Source organism: Carcharhinus amblyrhynchos, chromosome 17 (assembly GCF_965287045.1).
Source record: "Carcharhinus amblyrhynchos chromosome 17, sCarAmb.v2.hapA, whole genome shotgun sequence".
Taxonomy (NCBI): domain Eukaryota; kingdom Metazoa; phylum Chordata; class Chondrichthyes; order Carcharhiniformes; family Carcharhinidae; genus Carcharhinus; species Carcharhinus amblyrhynchos.
Genome location: NC_137340.1, coordinates 7,535,713 through 7,554,454, shown reverse-complemented (window position 1 = coordinate 7,554,454; position 18,742 = coordinate 7,535,713). Strand labels below are relative to the sequence as shown.

The 18,742-nt window shown below is 50.4% G+C and overlaps 1 protein-coding gene across 10 annotated transcripts in view; it reads right to left on the bottom strand.

The window, feature by feature from the left end:
* Positions 1-18,742, bottom strand: part of LOC145354308 (ankyrin-3-like) — a 736,920-nt gene that overhangs the window by 27,591 nt on the left and 690,587 nt on the right. For 9 of the 10 annotated variants that reach the window (XM_080205431.1, XM_080205432.1, XM_080205433.1 and 6 more), the window contains 4 exons: positions 9,785-9,859; positions 7,626-7,757; positions 4,805-4,948; positions 630-1,287 (listed from right to left, as the gene is read on the bottom strand). In XM_080205431.1, the coding sequence (XP_080061557.1) occupies positions 630-1,287; positions 4,805-4,948; positions 7,626-7,757; positions 9,785-9,859 (1,009 nt within the window). Of the gene's footprint in view, positions 1-629; positions 1,288-4,804; positions 4,949-7,625; positions 7,758-9,784; positions 9,860-10,446; positions 18,247-18,742 lie in introns of all 10 variants that reach the window. The other variant, XM_080205438.1, reaches the window with a different exon arrangement.

The window sequence follows — 18,742 nt, the reverse complement described above, 5'->3', positions numbered from 1 at the left end:
TCCCATCTCAATACATCCCCATCAGTTCCCATCTCAATACGCCCCATCAGTTCCCATCTCAATACGCCCCCCCAATCAGTTCCCATCTCAATACGCCCCCCCATCAGTTCCCATCTCAATACACCCCCATCAGTTCCCATCTCAATACACCCCCATCAGTTCCCATCTCAATACATCCCCATCAGTTCCCATCTCAATACACCTCCATCAGTTCCCATCTCAATACATCCCCATCAGTTCCCATCTCAATACACCTCCATCAGTTCCCATCTCAATACACCCCCATCAGTTCCCATCTCAATACACCCCCATCAGTTCCCATCTCAATACACCTCCATCAGTTCCCATCTCAATACACCCCCATCAGTTCCCATCTCAATACATCCCCATCAGTTCCCATCTCAATACACCTCCATCAGTTCCCATCTCAATACACCCCCATCAGTTCCCATCTCAATACACCCCCATCAGTTCCCATCTCAATACACCCCCATCAGTTCCCATCTCAATACACCCCCATCAGTTCCCATCTCAATACATCCCCATCAGTTCCCATCTCAATACACCCCCATCAGTTCCCATCTCAATACACCCCCAGAATCTTTAAGAATATTGAATGTCCCACTTACTTGCCGTTATCTTCATCCAGATTATCAATGCTTAAGTTGCAACTTCTTGGGGTTGGTGGTTCCACTTCAACGCTGGATGCATCACTGTGCCAACCTGGAACTGTAAAAGATTCTCTCTGGGAATCTGGAGCATGATGACGACTCAGAATTTCTTCCTCTGTCGCGTCCTCGTCATCATCTGAACCTTCGGACCCTCGCCCTGGTTCAACAGCCTCTGGGGCTTTTACTTTGAACTCTCCGATCTCCTCAGTGTCAGACACACCACCTCTATCCTCTTGCTGAGCTTGGTGGGGAGATGACCTTTGTCTGTCTGCGTTTTCCTCCTCCAGTGACTGATTGTGCTCCTCTGGCTGGATTTTACTGGAGGGCTGAGCAAGGAGGTCGGTGTTGTCCTCTGTGACCTGGAGACCAGGCTCAGGCTCAGGCTCAGACTCAGTGCCCAGCGGCTCATCCGCCTGGCCCTGTCCTGCAGTGTCATCGGCTTCGAGTGACGTTTCCTTGGCGGCCAGTATTGGAGACAGGGCTGGCTGGTGGGGGCTCGAGGGGGATGATCCTAGACTAGAAAAATTACTAAAATAATCGTCACTTCGGAGGGGGGTGGGAGGTAAATAGCGCAATCCAGCTGGTGTCAGCAGCTCCGAGTGGATGGAGGAGCAACCTGAGTGAGTAAAACACAATGGCACAAGCTACAGACAACATGCACTAACACATGGCAGGAATGTAACAGGCAATGGTAGCATGAAACTACTCAACGTAGATGAATAAACATTACTGTGAACTACACAACGCATCGATGGGCGATTAATCTAAAAGCCTTTTGGAACTTTGATCACACTGATTCATTGCAATCAACCACCCTGCTCTTTCAAATTGGTTTCGTTGCAGAGGGGGAGAGAAATTCCATTCAACGAGGTTTGATTTTATCAAATAAATCATCCAATCTGGCAGCGTGATTCCTTGAAATGAATACCACGGGCAGGCGTAATTAAAAACTGCTTCGCAAATGATTGGACATTTTCCATTCGCCAATGAATGAGAGGCCATGTTCATTCTGCTTTGCCTGCCTCGCTGTACAAATGGAGGGAAAGGTCCGTCGAGACAGTCCCTCGGGTGCTCACCAACGCAAAAGGTCAGGTCACCCGAAAGCCCCGAGGTGTGAGACCCCTCAGCTTCCACCACTCTGCCACACAGAGGTCTTGTTCCAGTCCGAGCTACCTCATTCGTGACAGTGCCTGAGGACAGCGTTTGACGGTGGTGTTGCAAGTGCTTTCCCCCTGGCTAACATCCTGCCTGTACTGCCAATCAATGTCAAAGCCAATTTTCAAGTTCCTGGCTTGGTTGAGGATGGGCAGCTGCAGAGACCTCATGGGTCTTGCGTGTGAGCCATGCCCACATTGTGTTTGGCTGATGTGGGACATCTTTCTTCATGCTCGGAGTTGCCCCCTCCACCCCCTGAACCCCCCCCGTGTCAATGTGGCCATAAGCCACATGTTGCGTGCTTCATCTCCGTCAGTCACAGAATTCCCTACAGTGCCGGGGGGAGGCCATTCGGCCCATCGAGCCTGCACCAACCACAATCCCACCCAGGCCCCATCCCCATAACCCCGTGCATTTACCCTCGCTAGTCCCCCTGACACTTAAGGGGCAATTTAGAATCCTTGCAGGAGAGTTTCCCAGATGCTGGACTGTCAGCCCTGCCTCTGCCCATTAGCCCAGTGTCACATCAATCCCGTCCAGTTGAGACCTGCCCTTTTCATCTTTCTCCTCAGTGCAGCTCATCATCTGTCCGGTGACCACTGCCTCTCTGCTTTTCACTGGCTGGTCAAACTGTATGTGTCAGAATAACCCGAATTTTGGTCTGCGTACTGAAAATGGCAAGATTGATGCCAGGTGGAGGCATTTTAACGTGACGTGCCTGGGGGTAACATTGAAGCACCAATCCATGTCCCTTCTCCTTCCTAATCTCCAACGTCACCCTTTGATACCCCACACCCTTCACCCCATCACTGGCAGCCAAGCTTTCAACCATCTAGACCCTATGGTCCGGAACTCTTTCTCTAAACCTTTCCATCTCTCCCTCAGCTTTTCAGACCTTCCTTTCTTTAACCACCATCCCGATGAACAAATTTTTGGCTTGGCATCAATCTTTCCCTGATTAGGTTCCTGTGAAGGGTGCTGGAACATGTTTTTTCTGTTAAAGATGAAGCCCTGTTATTATTGTTGGCAAATTACTGCCACATTTTACTCAAACCCTTCACACAATGTTTAAATGGAAACAATTGGAGATATTTATTCTGCACGTAACATCTAGTTTCCAAAGCCCGGGCATGTGTACACGTTCCAACGCCCGGGCACGTGTACATGTTCCAATGCCCAGGCACGTGTACACGTTCTGACGCCCAGGTACGTGTACACATTCTGACGCCCAGGTATGTGTACATATTTCAATGCCCAGGTATGTGTTCACATTCCAATGCCCAGGTATGTGTACACATTCCAATGCCCAGGTATGTGTACACATTCCGATGCCCAGGTACGTGTACACATTCTGATGCCCAGGTACGTGTATACATTCAAATGCCCAGGTATGTGTACATATTTCAATGCCCAGGTATGCGTTCACATTCCAATGCCCAGGTGTGTGTTCACATTCCAATGCCCAGGTATGTGTACACATTCCAATGCCCAGGTATGTGTTCACATTCCAATGCCCAGGTATGTGTACACATTCCAATGCCCAGGTGTGTGTTCACATTCCAATGCCCAGGTATGTGTACACATTCCAATGCCCAGGTATGTGTTCACATTCCAATGCCCAGGTATGCGTTCACATTCCAATGCCCAGGTATGTGTACACATTCCAATGCCCAGGTATGTGTACACATTCCAATGCCCAGGTATGTGTACACATTCCAATGCCCAGGTATGCGTTCACATTCCAATGCCCAGGTATGTGTACACATTCCGATGCCCAGGTACGTGTACCCATTCCAATTCCCATGGTTAACACTGTCCCATGAATAACCGTGCATCCATTCCAGAAGCTCTTTCAAACTAACATGGCCTATCATTCATCTTGACCTTTCACCCAACAATTTGGGTAAGTCCTCGGATTTGCAAAGCGTACATAAAATATAACACTACACACTTCTAGTACAATCGGAAACAATGAGGAATCGACAGCGAGACAAGGGGGAAGGTGAAGGACTGACAGTGAGGAAAGGGGGAAGATACAAAGGGATGTTACTATGAGAATAGTTCAGAAGCATTAGATTTTATTGACCAAGCTGACTGCAACTGGAGGAGATTTTAGTGAACTTGGTCACAATCGCACAGATAAGCATATTGATTAAAAAGGAAAGGAGAGAGTAAATGATCGGCATTGCTTGTACACAAAGGAATAATAATCGCACAATCAAAACTGTGCCTCAACATGAAGGGGTCAATATAAAAGTTGGGGAACAGGAAGGTCGAGAATGGGTTTCGGAGTTGCACAATAAATGAAATCCAATTTACTCATGAGCAAGGAGGAGCACAATCAGCAGAGCTTCCCAAGGTCAGCACAGAGAGCAGCAGAGACGGTCGGATCTCGGCACAGGAGAAGGGTGCCAGGCAGGTTCAGAGAGGACGAGTGGCAAAGAAGAAGAAGCTACGACCGAGACGTCGGATCTGTGCAAAACAACCGGAAGAAAACTGAAACGGCAGAAACGAAGGCCGGAAAGGTAAGGGCCCTGGCACCGTACACTCATTAACATCACGGCTGAAATCAGGATTAAATCTTGGTGCCTTCTGATCAGAGCTCTGCACGCTTGGAACGTACACAAAGAGTGGAGGTTGGAGCATCCACGCTACTCCCTGTTCTGTCAGTTGAACAAGTGGAAACGTGTGTCCTCCGTATTATAACCTCTGTTACACCCTGTGAGCAGGAAGCTCTGCACCAGCAGCTTAATGTTCTGAGATCTACACTACAGCATGTCCACACCCAGTAACAAATTCCAATCAGAGCAAGCTCCACTATCAATAATGGCTTGCTGTCAGCAGCACTGGGCTTTTCTTTATCTTGGCGTCTATTTTGAGGCCATCACCAAGGAGCAATGCCGTAAACGATCAATGGGGTTTACCAGCTCTTTACAAGAACCATCCCTCAAACAGGAGAGAAAAGATAGTGAAGTTACCGTCCGATTGATCCAAGAAGACACAGCTATCGTCAGCAAAACTTCTTGTGCCAGACACGTTACCGTAGTCAAATATTGGGCCTTCCAGTAAGGTCACAATGTCCATTCGGTTAATCTTTTTCAGGACTTTGCTTAGGACATCAGCTGCAGAAGGAAAAAAAATACATTGGCCGTGCGTCATGGTCCAAAACACTCAATCAGGTCCAGCACTGCTTTCTAACTCGTTAACAGAACTAAATTCATCCTTAACAGCAGCATGTCCAGCCGGTAAAGAGTCCATCAATATACTTACCTTCTCACCGGGGCCATACTACTCATCAAAGAAATTAGACTTTCACTCCAGCAGGAGACACCTCCAGAAGGCCCCTACTGACCAACATTTCAAACAGACTGTGCTGGTGTTCTGATAAAGGACAATCATAACAGCAAAACCAGAGGGAGTGGGAGTGGGAGTGGGAGTGGGAGTGGGAGGAGTGGGAGTGGGAGTGGGAGTGGGAGTGGGAGTGGGAGTGGGAGTGGGAGTGGGGTGGAGTGGGGGTAGAGAGAGGGAGGGAGCGGGGGAGTAAAGAGGAAGCGGGGCAGGAGCGAGGGAGCAGGGCGGGAGCGGGGTGGGAACGAGGGAGGGGTGCAGGCATGAAGGATATCAGCAGGGTGGGGGGCAGGGGGTGGATTACGGGGGCTGTTGAAGGGAGTTTGAGGGTAAATCTGGAGGTTGCTAACACAGGCAGATATATCTCTGATGTGTGAGCCAAGTTCCTGGAAGTGAAGGCAGTGATGCTGGAATCACTCCCTCCAACCAGCAGCTTATGTGGGAATCATTGTGTTTTGGAGATGTGGAAGTTAACTTGGAAAGTTTCAAATTTCTGAGAATAAACAAACAATAAAACCCAATCCCTTCACCGGAAACCCACTGAATACTCGGGAAGAATACAAACTGCCCAATGGTGATTTTACACCCACTGAGCAGTGCTCAGAGTTGATCCCTTGGGAAATCTGCCATCCTTTGATATCATTTGAATCATTAAAATTCAGTGAAAGTACACCAGACGATGAAATGCAGAATGGACACCAGGTCAAATGTGGATTCTTCAGTGCAACAAGTGCTTTAGGGGCTACTGGGTAAAAATATTCACCCTGATGACACAAAGAGGGAATATCAAGAGGGTGAAAGATACGAGGAAAAAGTCACAATTCACATTCTATATCCATCCAAAATAATAAAAACTGAACTGCACAGAAAGAGCTGATAGTGAGCACTGAGCGTTCTTCAAATATCTCTGTCCACTGGTGTTGAGATGTGTTGCGTTTCTTTAATGGTTTAAAATGTCCTTACTTTCCCAGTCCAAATTAACCAGCAAAGAAATATAGTCGATAATCTGTCTTATTTTAAATAAATGAATTAACCTGAGTCTGACAAGAACGTAAAGTAAAATTATTGGATGGTTGTCCACATGCAGGCGGTTTTTTTGCCTGAATATTTCCATATCCAAGTGGATTGGAAATCTGATTGTTAAAAATAACAAATGTGGTTTATTTGATTAATATTCATATATTTATTATTCAGACATTAAAACCTATTCACTGCAAAGAGTAAGAGGCCATTTCCAAAATGATGTGCACCCTACAAACAGACAAGGAAAGCAGATCATATTTGGTACTTGTGCATATTGGGCTGTTTCTTGTACAGAGCCCCTCCATTCTCCAGGTACAGGGTACTGTCATGATGCTGTTTAGAAGCTGCAGGCTGAGATGAAGGAAATACCTCCCCAACAGGGCTTGGGGATGCAGACACAGTGCTATAGCGCATGTGTGAGGTCCCAGTTCAAACCCTGGAATCTCCAGAAAACTGCATTTTAGGACGGCACAATGACACAGTGGTTAGCACTGCTGCCTCTCGTCGCCGGGGACTTGGGTCACTGTCTCTGCGGAGTTGCACATTCTCCCCGTGTCTGTGTGGGTAATCCAGTTTCCTCCCATAGTCCAAAGATGTGCGAGTTAGATTGACTGGCCATGCTAATTTGCCCCTTAGTGTCAGGGGATTAGGGATAAATATGTGGGGTTATGGGAATGGGGCCTGGGTGGGATTGTGGTCGGCACAGACTCGATGGGCCAAATGGCCTCCCTCTGTATTGTAGGGATTCTATGATGATTCTGTGATGAACACAACATGAACAGCGCCAAAATTACAAAGCCACTCAAGGTTTTGACCATAGTATTCCCGTCTTTAGATTTGGAGTTTATTTTTATTAGTCGGCTTACATTAACACTGCAATGAAGTTACTGTGAAAATCCCCTAGTCGCCACACTCTGATAGCTGTTTGGGTACACTGAGGGAGAATTTAGCATGGCCAATGCACCGAACCAGCACATCTTTCGGACTGTGGGAGGAAACCTACACGGATTTTTCATTTATGGATGGGGTTAGAGACAGTGTAATGAAATGTTCTCCTGATGTTTGATCTCAGGGATGAGAGACATAACCCATTGAGCTTACTCATGTCATTCCAGTCAACAGACCAATCACAGGGAGGGTACTTTATCCAACATTTTTTCTTATTGGCGCATTTTACAAACATTGAGAAGAGTTGATTGGATAAACACGAGGTACTGCTAGGACAAAATTTCATGGAGAGAGTTCTTACAGCGCAACAAGTGAGCCTCGGCTGAAACCATCGAGTCTGATAGGATGGCAGAAGCAGACGCGATTGTAATTTTTGAAAGGTAGTTTGGATATCTGCTGAGAATTTATAATTGTGTATCGGGTTTTTATCACATATATACACACACACACACACATTACTTCCGTCTCCTTTTAACTTACTTGTAGCATCTTTCCCGTCTCGAAGGACCCATTTCTTTAACAATATAAAGCTCTGAGTTGTTAGAGAGTTTGGATTTTCCACCCGGATCTGATTGATATCATCGACGGAGAAGTTCAGTTCCCTCGCCAGTTCTGGAAGGACAATAATTGCACAGAGAAAGTGACTTTCTTGTGTTCCGTCTTGTAACACAGCCATTGTCTGCAAGTCAAATGTCGAGTTACAGTGAGGAAATTAATGATGACTCTGCTTATATTAAAAAGGAATGAAAAACACCAGCCCAAGTCCACCATTGCTCTCACTCCAGTTTTCTGTGAATTCCTGTCCCCACTCTGCTCCACCATTGCGAGGGAACCCGTTACATCCCCCCACCGCACGGAGGCTCTACGAGGGAGCTGGACAGAGGGGTGAAGAAATTGTTCCCACTCGTAAAAGGATCACAAACGAGAGGGCACAGATTTGCAAAAGAAGCAAATGTGACGTGAGAGAAAACTTTTTCACACAACGAATGCTTCAGCTCTGGAATACACTGTCTGGAATTGTGGCGGAGGCAGGTTCAACCTGCATTGGACCATTATTTGAATGGAAACAACAGGTTGGATACTGGGTAAAGGCAGGGGAATGGCACAGAGTCATAATGCTCATTTGGAGAGCCAGTACAGATACGATGGGCTGAATGGCCTCCTTCAGCACCATAACAATTCTGTAATTCCGACTCTGACCAGACATTCTCTCTCGCTAAAGCTACTGAAGATAAGAACATAAGAACATAAGAAATAGGAGCAGGAGTAGGCCATCTAGCCCCTCGAGCCTGCCCCGCCATTCAATAAGATCATGGCTGATCTGTCGTGGCTCAGTTCCACATTCCCGCCCTCTCCCCTCTTACCCTTAATCCCCTTGCCTACCAAAAACCCATCAACCCGTGTCTTAAAAATATTGAGCGAGGTAGCCTCCACCACTTCAACAGGCAGAGAATTCCAGAGATTCACCACCCTTTGAGTGAAGAAGTTCCTCCTCAACTCCATTCTAAACCGCCCCCCCTTTATCTTGAGGCTGTGCCCTCTAGTCCTAGATGATGCTGGGGAAACAGTGGTGTAATATTGGACGTAAGTAGCAACAGATGGCTTTGCCCACGTTTCATATTAACCTGAATGTTCACACTTCTCCAAAGACGGTGTTCAACGCAAGATTGGTTAAAAAATGAGAGAGAAGTCTGACTTTAGCTGGTTATGGGTTTTAAGAGTTTGTGAAGAAATCTACAGCTGCAGCTTACTCTGCTGTATTATTATCTAATTGACTTAGTGGGCAATTGTCCTCCCTGTGAGCCAGTCCATGTCAAGTTACAAAGATCAAATACAGATTGACATTCTGGTCTCAGAGTGACAGAATGCTGTTTTGTTTGAAGCTATCTATAAGACACAGCTTTTTAGATTTTGAACAGTTCTATCAAATCCCCTCTTAGCCTTCTTCTCTTCCAAGGACTTCTCCAAACTATCTTCATAACTGGAGATTCTCATCCCTGGAACCATTCTTGCAAACCTCTTGCGCAAAGATCCTTTGTTTCAAAATCAGAACGTGCCTTAAAGCTGAGTAATTAGTAAGATAATTGAACAACAATTGAATGCCAGCTGGGCTGACAAATTTCTGGGCCTCTGCCAGGGCCCTGACAAAGAGTCACCCTGACTCAGAACATTCGCTCTGTTCTTTCTGCGCAGATGTCGTCGGACCTGCTGGGATTTTCCGGTGTTTTGTGTTTCAGATTCCAGCATCCGCGGCAATTCGCTTTCAGTTTAATGCACATTTTTCTAGTCTTTCTGAAGCCCTGCATCGCTATTACCATCCCAGGAATTCAGTAGACTATCACAAAGAGCTTAGCCTAATATGCAGTGCCCAGAACAGAATACAGCATTCCAGCTGAGACCTATCCAATTCCTTTATAAAGGTTAACGGTAATTTATTTCATTTGTACGCCATGTCTCTATTTATAACGTCAAGGATCACGAATGCTTTATAGCAAAATAGCCACCTGCAACCACTCTAAATAGCAGCCAAACTTCCATGTTATATTATAATGGTTCCACACGTACTTCTGGTCCCAGCAAGTCAAGGAGATGCTTTTTATTTTTCTAGGGTATAAAAGGATAATGGAACTGTGTCTTACCTGTCCAGCTCAATCCCAGGTGATCTGCTACTATGGCTGTCCTTATATCTGTCCTCTCACAGGGGCTCTGGGGACCTGTGGTTTCAAATATTACATTAGACCACCGTTCCGCATTGCACACACAACATCAAAATCTTGGTCAGAAAGCTACTCGTGCCCCTATTATGTACTGCGTGAGTGTCCCCTAGTGAGCTACACAAATGTAAATCCTACCACGGATCTCAGGTAAAGTCTCAGAAACACTAAACGTACAATATTATATAACATCACGGTGCAATGTTGATAATGGATCTAAACATGCTGAAAACACCCAAGAATTTAGTTAATGCCGTGTAACTAGAGGTGATGAACAAATTATATGTCTCTTTTTTTTTAATTTACAATGAAAGTTCTTGAGGCACCAGTGTTGCACCTTGCTTGTCTGACTTGCATATAAATCGCAGGGCGGCAGAGTGGACATTACCTCACGTTTCTCCGCTAAGAGTCGGTCGGCATGCTTGACTAAGTGAAGGCTACTGGGATTACGTCGGAGTAAAGAAGGGGAGGGTACGAGACAGCACAGACAACGACAATGACGATATGGCAGCTAAGGGGGAAATCACGCCACAGGCAATCACAAATAATCATGCACTAAAGATCAACAAGTCGAAAATTTTACAAACTAGGCTTGATCTCCGCGATGCGGGCCACGTGAGGCCCAGAAACCTGACTGCTTTCCTCCCCACCAGTCCTTTTACTGTTCCTTGTCTCACTGTAGACCTTTTCAACCTTTGATTTTAAAGGCGCTGCCTCTGGTCTCAAATCTCTAGGAGACCGCGATGTAATGGAAGGTAGGCCGGCTTCTGATAAGGATGCATTTCTCGGCGGGCTGTCTTCATCACCAGGGATCTCTGACTGCACTTTCTGCTCTTCGTCGGCAAGTTGGTCCACCAGTTTAAACGCCTCACCGCTAATCCCTTTAAAATAGTCAACCGCATGTTTACAGACCTCACCCACTTGTCCCTTTCCCGCTCTAACCGGTCTACTGGCGGCAGTGTTCGACCTTACCTTAACTGGTAGTCTGGAATAGAACTGCTTTGACTTTGCTTTCTCACCCTGTCCTAAGCTGCACTGACAACTGGCCATCGTGGTTGAATTAGATTTGTCAATATTTTTAACGGGCGGTCTAGATTTGGCCTCGGAACACTTGGGTGGCTGCGCTCTCCCCTTTAACTCACTCTTTCTAGGCTGTTTCGCCTTGCCTGCTGCTGACTTCTGTTCTTTCTGAGGGGCCGATGATGAAAGAGGCACGGGCGTTTTAACCGGAAGTCTCGATTTGGGCTTTTTTACCGGCTCCGCGTTCTGCTTATCTAGTTTTACTCTTTCGCTCGCCAAGGGGGCCGGGTTTCTCTCGTTTGTTGGGATGGCCGGTTCAATTGGTGGTCTGGCCTGAGGCTGACTGCTGTCCTGAGCGCAGTCAGCGCCCGGGATAGGGGAACCAAGCTTCTGATTACAATTACTTATCGGTAAATCTGCCCTCTCGCTCTGTCTGACACACTCCTGACTCGGAGCTCTGGGCTCAATCTCTAAGACTGTATGTTCTGCAACCTGATAATCTAACAGCACAGTATCAGCCTTAACATCCACCACCTCGGCTGCACCCATATCTTTCTTCAGCGTCATTGTAGAAGCGGAAATTCCCATTTTAATTGGCGTGCGTAATTTGGGATCAACTTTGGCAGCAATGGCCGATGAGGACTTTTCCGTTGGGTGGTCAGTGGGTAGGATTTCCAGGCCATCTCCACTAGCCTGGCCTTTCTCATGCTCAACTTGTGGTGTCTCTACTGGCGCCTCAGGTGTGTTGTCCCCTGACTGAGGCAGTGTTGTGTCTACGAGTGTGTTTTTAACCCTCTCCCCCTTGTCCCCTGACTTCCCTTCAGCAGTATGCTCACCAATTTGGAAAAATTGGAGCCTTTCTTCAACAAAATCCCTCTTGCTCATGTCAATTGCACCACTGCGAGTCATCTCAAACATCTTCCCTTCATGAAATGGGAAGGGATTAGGCTCACTAGTTGGAGTGCTCTCATCTGTTGGGGTTCTGGCTGGGGTTGTATCTGGTGTTGTTGCTTGGGACCTGTCCTCTACTGCTAAGCCAAAGGCTTTTTGCTCATCCTCTCTCAACCTAGCTTCAAAGACGCCATCGTCCCCGCGGCCATTAGACCATGGATCAAAGTCAAGGCCTTTGGTGGCAACAGTTTTAAACGGGGTTGCAAATTCTTCCTCTAGTTTGTAACTAAAATATGTATCATTAAACCGAGTTCTGTCAGGATGCCTGCCTTCCAAGGTGAAGATCTCGGGTCCTGGTTTACCATCAGTTTGCCCTTCGCCTTTCTTTTCAGCAGTCTGAGTTTTAGACTGCAAGGATGTTTCTTCTTCAGCGCCTACCTTCCCCTCTTCCTCAATCACTGCAAGTTTACCCTGGCTATAGGAGCGATCGCCCTGTTTCAAAATCCCTTCAGTCACCCATACATCCATCTTGGTTTCTATTCCCTGATTCAAGGGTTTTGAGTCCGTTTCGGTTAAGCCGTCATCTTCGTCCTGCAGGTCGTATCCGTCCAGGGAATCGACTTCCGTGGCGTCGGTGTCGTGGGAGAACTCTGCCGTGGTGGCTATGGAGCACTCGGTGACCGACTGGTCGTTGTTGCCGTTTGGGAGGGCACCGTTCTCCGAGGTGCCGTCCAGGGAAAGCTCGTCGTCGTCGTCCCGGGGGCCGTCGGCCTCTCCCGGCTGCCCTTTGGCTTTGTGTCTCGGTGAGCCGGCGGGGCTGTCGTCGTGGAGCTTGAAGGTGTACTTCTTCAGCGGGGCGGGCTGGAAGATGGACTCGTCGCTGCTGGTGTCGCTGTCGTTGGCGCCGGGCGGGGTGGGGGAGGGCGGCTGGACCCTGATGACGGGCTCGGTCAGGAAGTGCTTGTCGTGCTCCTCCTGCAGGTTGAGCTCGACCACGTCCAGCTCGTCCTCCATGGTGGCGGCGGCGGCACGGTACTCGCTCCTCCGCGCCACCGGCGCCTCCGCGTCCAGGGTGTTGATGGGCGGGGGTGGGGGGAACTCGATGTAGGCCACGCGGTTGTCCTTCGGCCGCCTCTCGCTCCCGTTTCCTTCGCTCGTCCTCCCCGCGAAGCCGCTGGCCTCTTTAACGGAGGCCGCTTTGGCCAGCTCCTCCTCTTCCGATTCCTCGGAAACCTCCGGGATGGGGCTCGGCTTCCCGTGCACGGTCGGCAACTGGGAGGAGAGCTCGTAGCTGATTTCCTCTGAACTGGGCGTCTCGGGCGTCAGGGGGCTTTTGCCAGAACTTTCTATCAGTGATATCTGCTCCAAAGTGTCATCCTCTGGGCTACCCTGCGGAGAGGAGGGCTGCCTGTGGGGTTTAACCGTGTAAAAGGTACCCCTCGTCTCCTGCACCGTCTTGCTCTCCTGACTGATCATTCTTTTCAAATTTCCTTGGTGGGGGGCCGCAGCCTCCTGCTTGCGCATTTGAACGATGCTGACATAGACGGGCAGAGTCTTGATCTCTTTAAATCCTTCGATGCTCGCCAGCGGCGCCACTTTCTCCAAATACTCAACCGGGCTCCGGTCGAAGAACTCACTCAGCGACGCATCTTTGACAGGGCTGAACTCCAGAGAGTCGGGGGACTTGACCGGAGAGGTCTCCGCTTCCTCCTGGCGACTGCCCACGTCCGTGTGATTCCCGCGGCCGCCCGGGTGACAGTCCTTGGAGCCACTGGTCTGGCCGTTGGTCTCTGCCGCCTCAAAGAGCTGCTTTCCTTGCCTAATCCGGCTCAGCGTCACGTTGGACACGCTGGTTATGAGCTCCGGCTTGTGGGGTTTGCCCTGGTCGCCGTTGCATTCGAGCATCTTTGAAGCTAGTTTCGATTTGTCCTCCGATATTCTGACTGGGATCTGTGACGGACTCTCCTTCTTCACACTCCTCCCCTTCAGGAGCTCGCCCGGGTGGTCAACATCGTCCCTGCCGACCAGCTCCGTGTAAATCATTTTCTTGGAGGGCGAGGTCAACGGTGCCTCCTGCATCTCTTTGACCGAGGGCCGAGTATTTGACAGAAGCTCCCTCTCCGTCGCGGGGGGGCCAGTTCTCTCCTGCCCGTTGGTGTTAAATTCCAGGTGCACAGTGCTGTTTTCCTTCAGATTATCGTGCACCAGCACGTGCGTCAGCTTGTCGCGATGAGATTTATGATGGGAATTCCCGCAGTTCTCCCAAGTCCTGTAGACCTTCCTCTCCTTCTCCGATTTTATCTGGGGCTCTGCCTCTTTGTTCGCCACCGCTGCGTCTTTCTCGGACGGCCGCGTGCTGCCTTTCGATCCAAAGATCAGCTGCTTCGGAACGGAGGCCGCAAATTGGGAAAGTTGTGCGATTTCGGCCACCTTCTGGTGCACCACGGGCTCTGTGCCGACGTTCAGGCCTCCAAGCCCACTCAGCTCTTTCAGCTTGCTGGCGTGGACTTCCTTCACCGTGGAGATGGCCCCTTCCGCGGCCTGCTCCAGCTTCTTCTGGTTGATTTCCTTCAGGGAGAACTGGTAGACGGGCAGCTTGCTCTCGTGCACACGTTTGAGCGGAAGGCCCTGCTGCCCTTCCTGGGGGCCCTTCTCGAAGTAGCTCACTCTGGCCTCACCATCACCTTGTGCGACAGGGCCCACAAACTTTCTCAGCTTGCCGTCCCCGCGGTCGTCCGGGGTCCCTCGCTCGCGGGGGTGGGCGTACTGCGGCGGGGGCTCGCTGCCCCTCTGCGCCTCGGGTTTGGAGTGCGAGGGACTGCTCCTCGCTGGCTTGCAAAGGAGCGCCGGCTGCGGCGGATCCTCCCCCTTCTTCACTCGGTCCTTCGCGTCGTCGGAGAGGCAGGCCCTCCGGGCCGCCCGGGACTCAGCCGCCCTTCTCTCCTCGGCGCGTACGGAGTACTTGCGAAGGCAGGGCTCGCCCTGCTTCTCCTGGCCCCAGTCCTCGCTCGGCGGGCCATCGGCGGGACGCAGCTTCTCGGGGCTGCCGCTGGCGGAGCTGAGGCCCGAGCGCGGCTCCCTCCGCTGCGGCTTCTTCTCCGGCGACTGCAGCTCGTCGTTCAGCTTCTCCGTCTTGTCGCGGAAGAACTGCGACACTTGGGTCAGCTTCTCCTCCGCCTCCTTCACCGTCCTGTCCACCCGGTCCTCGTACATCAGCTTCTCCCGGCCGCCCTCGCGGGCGTCCTCGGTGAAACGCATCCACAGGGCGTGCTTCGGGCTGCCGGGCTCGGGCGGGTAGTGCAGCACCGCCACTTTCTCGTAGGGGCCGTCCTGGGCCCCGCCTTGCGCCAGGCTCTCGGGCGCCACCCTGCGCAGGTCGGCGAGCTCCTTCTCCGCCTCGCTCTTGCGCTTGTAGAGGCCGATCACCTGCGAGTCGGCGCAGAAGACCCGAGGCTGCTCCGTGGCCGATTCCTCCGTGTCGGAGTGGGAAACGTCCATCTTCTCGGAGAGCAGCATTTTCTCGGCGAACCGGTAGGACTCCCCCCTCAGCTCCGAGTACTCGTCGTCGTGATACTCGACGGAGTGCTGCGTCAGAAGCTTCAGCGTCTTGTACGAGTCATCGGAGAGCAGCTGCGCGGAGCTCGGCCGGCTGTCCTCGTCCTGGGAAACAGGCGTGTTCACCCGGGATGATTCCATGTAGGACGGGAGCGACTCCTCAGCGGTGAGCTCCTCTTCCTCCTGCTGGCCCTGCTCGTCCTGACACGTCACCTCGAGCTTCTCAGGAAAGGCTCTGGCCTCCCTTCCTTCGCCCTCTCCCAGAAAATCCCTCTGGCTAACAAAGAGCTCTTTCTCGGGGTGCTTTTTGGCCTCTCTCACGATGACCTCGGTCGGTTCCACTTTGTTTCCTTTCTCGACGTGGAACTCAATAATCCGTTCCACCTTGGGCTTCAAGCTGGGGTCTTTCTCCAGGAACAGCGAGGGCGCCTCGCCAGCCTTGCCGTTCTCCGAAGAAACGGTGGACTTGTGCTCGAAAAGTCCCACCAGTTCTTTGGAAGGGTCGCGACCTGACTGGAAAGCTTTCATAATGTCACGAACGGACATCGTTTCCTCTATCCTCTCGCTGGCATTGCTTTCGGTGCTGGGGGGGCTGTGATACACCATTCTCGTGGTGGTCGTAATGTGCGTTTCTTCCTTCACCCGCACCTCTTTGGTCTTCAGGCATTTATTATCTTCGTCGTCCGACTGCATTTTAATTTGGAAAGCTTTCACCTTGTCCTTGATCGACCCAATGGGTTTCTCTTCCGCTTTCGGGAACACGTCCGGACTTGCCGACGGAGGCAGTCCGTCTGTTTTGAACTCCTGAGCTTCATCCGGTGAAGGCTCGTAGCTTCGAATGACGCGGACCACTTCAGTCCGTGTTTCTGTAATGACTGGAGGTATCGGAACGTCGTGGAACAACGGCTTGGGCCCAGTGCTCTCGGCGCTCTGGGGAGCGGAAGGGGTCTTCTCACTCCTGGTCTCAAAGCCACTGTCCGACAGGGGACTCTTATCTGGGTCGTGCTGGGAAAAGTCGTCGGGTGACTCCAAGATGGCTTCCGTCGCCATCATCGCGTCGGCAAGTTTGCTCAGTTCCTTCTCCGAAGCAGAGGGGCGCATGGCTGGCGGAGGCATCTTCAGTTTATGCTCTGGCAAAGGCATTGCGGGCTTATGAGTTCGTTTGGAGAACATCTTCTCTTCACCTTCCTTCCTGACATCAGTTTGGCGGTATTTACCGTCGCCCATCTTTCCCAAAGCGTCAATACCGAGATCGTTTGTCAAATAGTCAACAACCCTCGCCAAACTGAAGTCCTTCTCGCCTGCACTTTTGGCTTTCATGTGAACATAACTGCCAAACTCCTCGCTGGCCCTCTGCTTCGCTTCCTCAATGTCGTCATAGTCGAAGGTGACCCATTCGCCTTCTCCTGAAAGGTCTCCGTTGGTCTGCGCTCCTTTGAGGCCGTGTTTACTCTCCGTCAATCCGTCCTTCTGCAGAATCTCGCTGACTTTCACCAGGTCCTCTTTCACCTTTTCCACGAGCTTGAAAGGCTCCTCGCTTTCATCTTCGCTCTTCCCTCCTTTGCCGGACACCTCGGACGGGAAGGCTTTCTCGCTGGCGGAATCCGTTTGGAGGATGGCGGTCATCTTCATCAGATCTTCCTTCATCTCAGCCACATCTTTCAAGATTTCCTGACTGGAAGACAAGGAGGAGGCAGAAGACAGTTTAAGCGCTGAAGGAGCAAGAAACAGGGAGGATTTCAGCGGGGATAGCGTCCGGGTGAATTGGGACTGCGGCTGCGTGCGTGATTCCGTGGTCAGGGATTTTATTGGCGACAAGAGCGCGGCAGCCGATTTGGTTAATGGCGTGGTCTCGGGGAGTCTTTTCAATTGAGGTTCCGACAAGACGTTGACAACAGAATACACTGGCACGGTTATAGTGGAGGACGTCACAGAGGTGGTTGTCACAGATGAAGATCTCAGCGAAGAATACAAGGACCCCGCAGAGGGTAATCTGATACTTTGGAAAGCAGGAGCAGTTGTAGGCGCTATGGATTTGAGAGGGGTAAACGGGACAGTGCTGGGAGCCGTGTGCCCTTTCTCCACTATATCGTGCACGGTTGAGATGGCTTTGGTGGCCAGCGCAGTGGCTGCTGTCTTCTCAGGCGAGGACCCCGTTTCTTGGCTGCAGAAAAAGGCGGCTGCGGAGGAGTACTTGATGGGCGATATCGTCCCGTTGGCCGTCACCTGGCCGTTCGACGACATGGCGGACTTAAAAGGTGAGAACGGCGCCGGGGGCAGGCCCTGGGCAGCGTCGACGATAGACTTCACAGGAGAGGATCCCGACTTCAGAGAGGAGGTCAGCACGGTGGGCGCGGTGGTGACGACCGATTTGAAGGGCAGGGTGGAGGAGTACATGTTCACCGTAGCTTTGGGGGAGGCTGGCGGCGTCATGGTGATCGAGGATCTCTCCAGCAGCAGCCCTGCCGTCGTCGCCGGGGGCAACCGCGAGGAAAACAACGAAGACGCCAATCCTTTGGCGGAGGAAGACTCGGGCGCTTTCACTGGTGAAGAATTCAAAGTGGAGGCGGATTTGACAGAGTATGGAGTCTGTGTCACTACCGTTTTTATAGGTGAAGGTGAGGACTTAAATGATCTAATTGGAGAGGCCAAATCGCTCATGGATCTTACTGAGGTGGTTGTGGAGGCTCCTAAGGTGGATTTGATGGGTGAGGAAGAGACAGACCAAACTGACTTCAAGGGGGACGCTGTAGGCGTGTTGGACGTTGAACTCGATGGAGACGTGATCCCAGACTTCACTTGTCCGGCTACCGAAATGGGGGCAGCTGCCCAGGACTGAAAGGGCCTCGTCGAAAAGACCGGCTTGTATGAATACGGTGCGGGGAGAGACCTGGTGGTTCCTGAACTTCGTTCAATGATTTCTTAAACGTTTCAGAATCCAAACAAGTACAGAAACAAAAGAAAATCAACGAGAAAAATTAAAGAAACGGAGAGACCAGAGAGAGAAAAAAAAATTGGTCAGTGAATAGGTTAAACAGTTAGAAGAAAAAGTACAAAATGTTTTTTTTTGTTGAAAAAGAAGTACAGTTGTGAGAAAATTGATTGAACAACCCGATCCAGAGAGGAACGTTCATATTTGTTTTGCTTTATCTCTACGACAGGTTACCAAACCAGGAAACCAAGAAGCAGCAAATCAAAACAATGCAAACTCAACGTGAAAAGACAAAAAAATAGGGTCGAGAATTGGAGATGAAGAGACAAAACACAAAACATGAAACAGATGGTGAGAATTATAAATAAAGATACAAAGCTACACTCACCCTGATCACTGCCCTTCCTCAGCTCCCCCTGTGCTGTTAATCTACACCCGCCAACGGAAAGATCTGAAATATTGAGCTCTTTTGCCCTATTATCGTG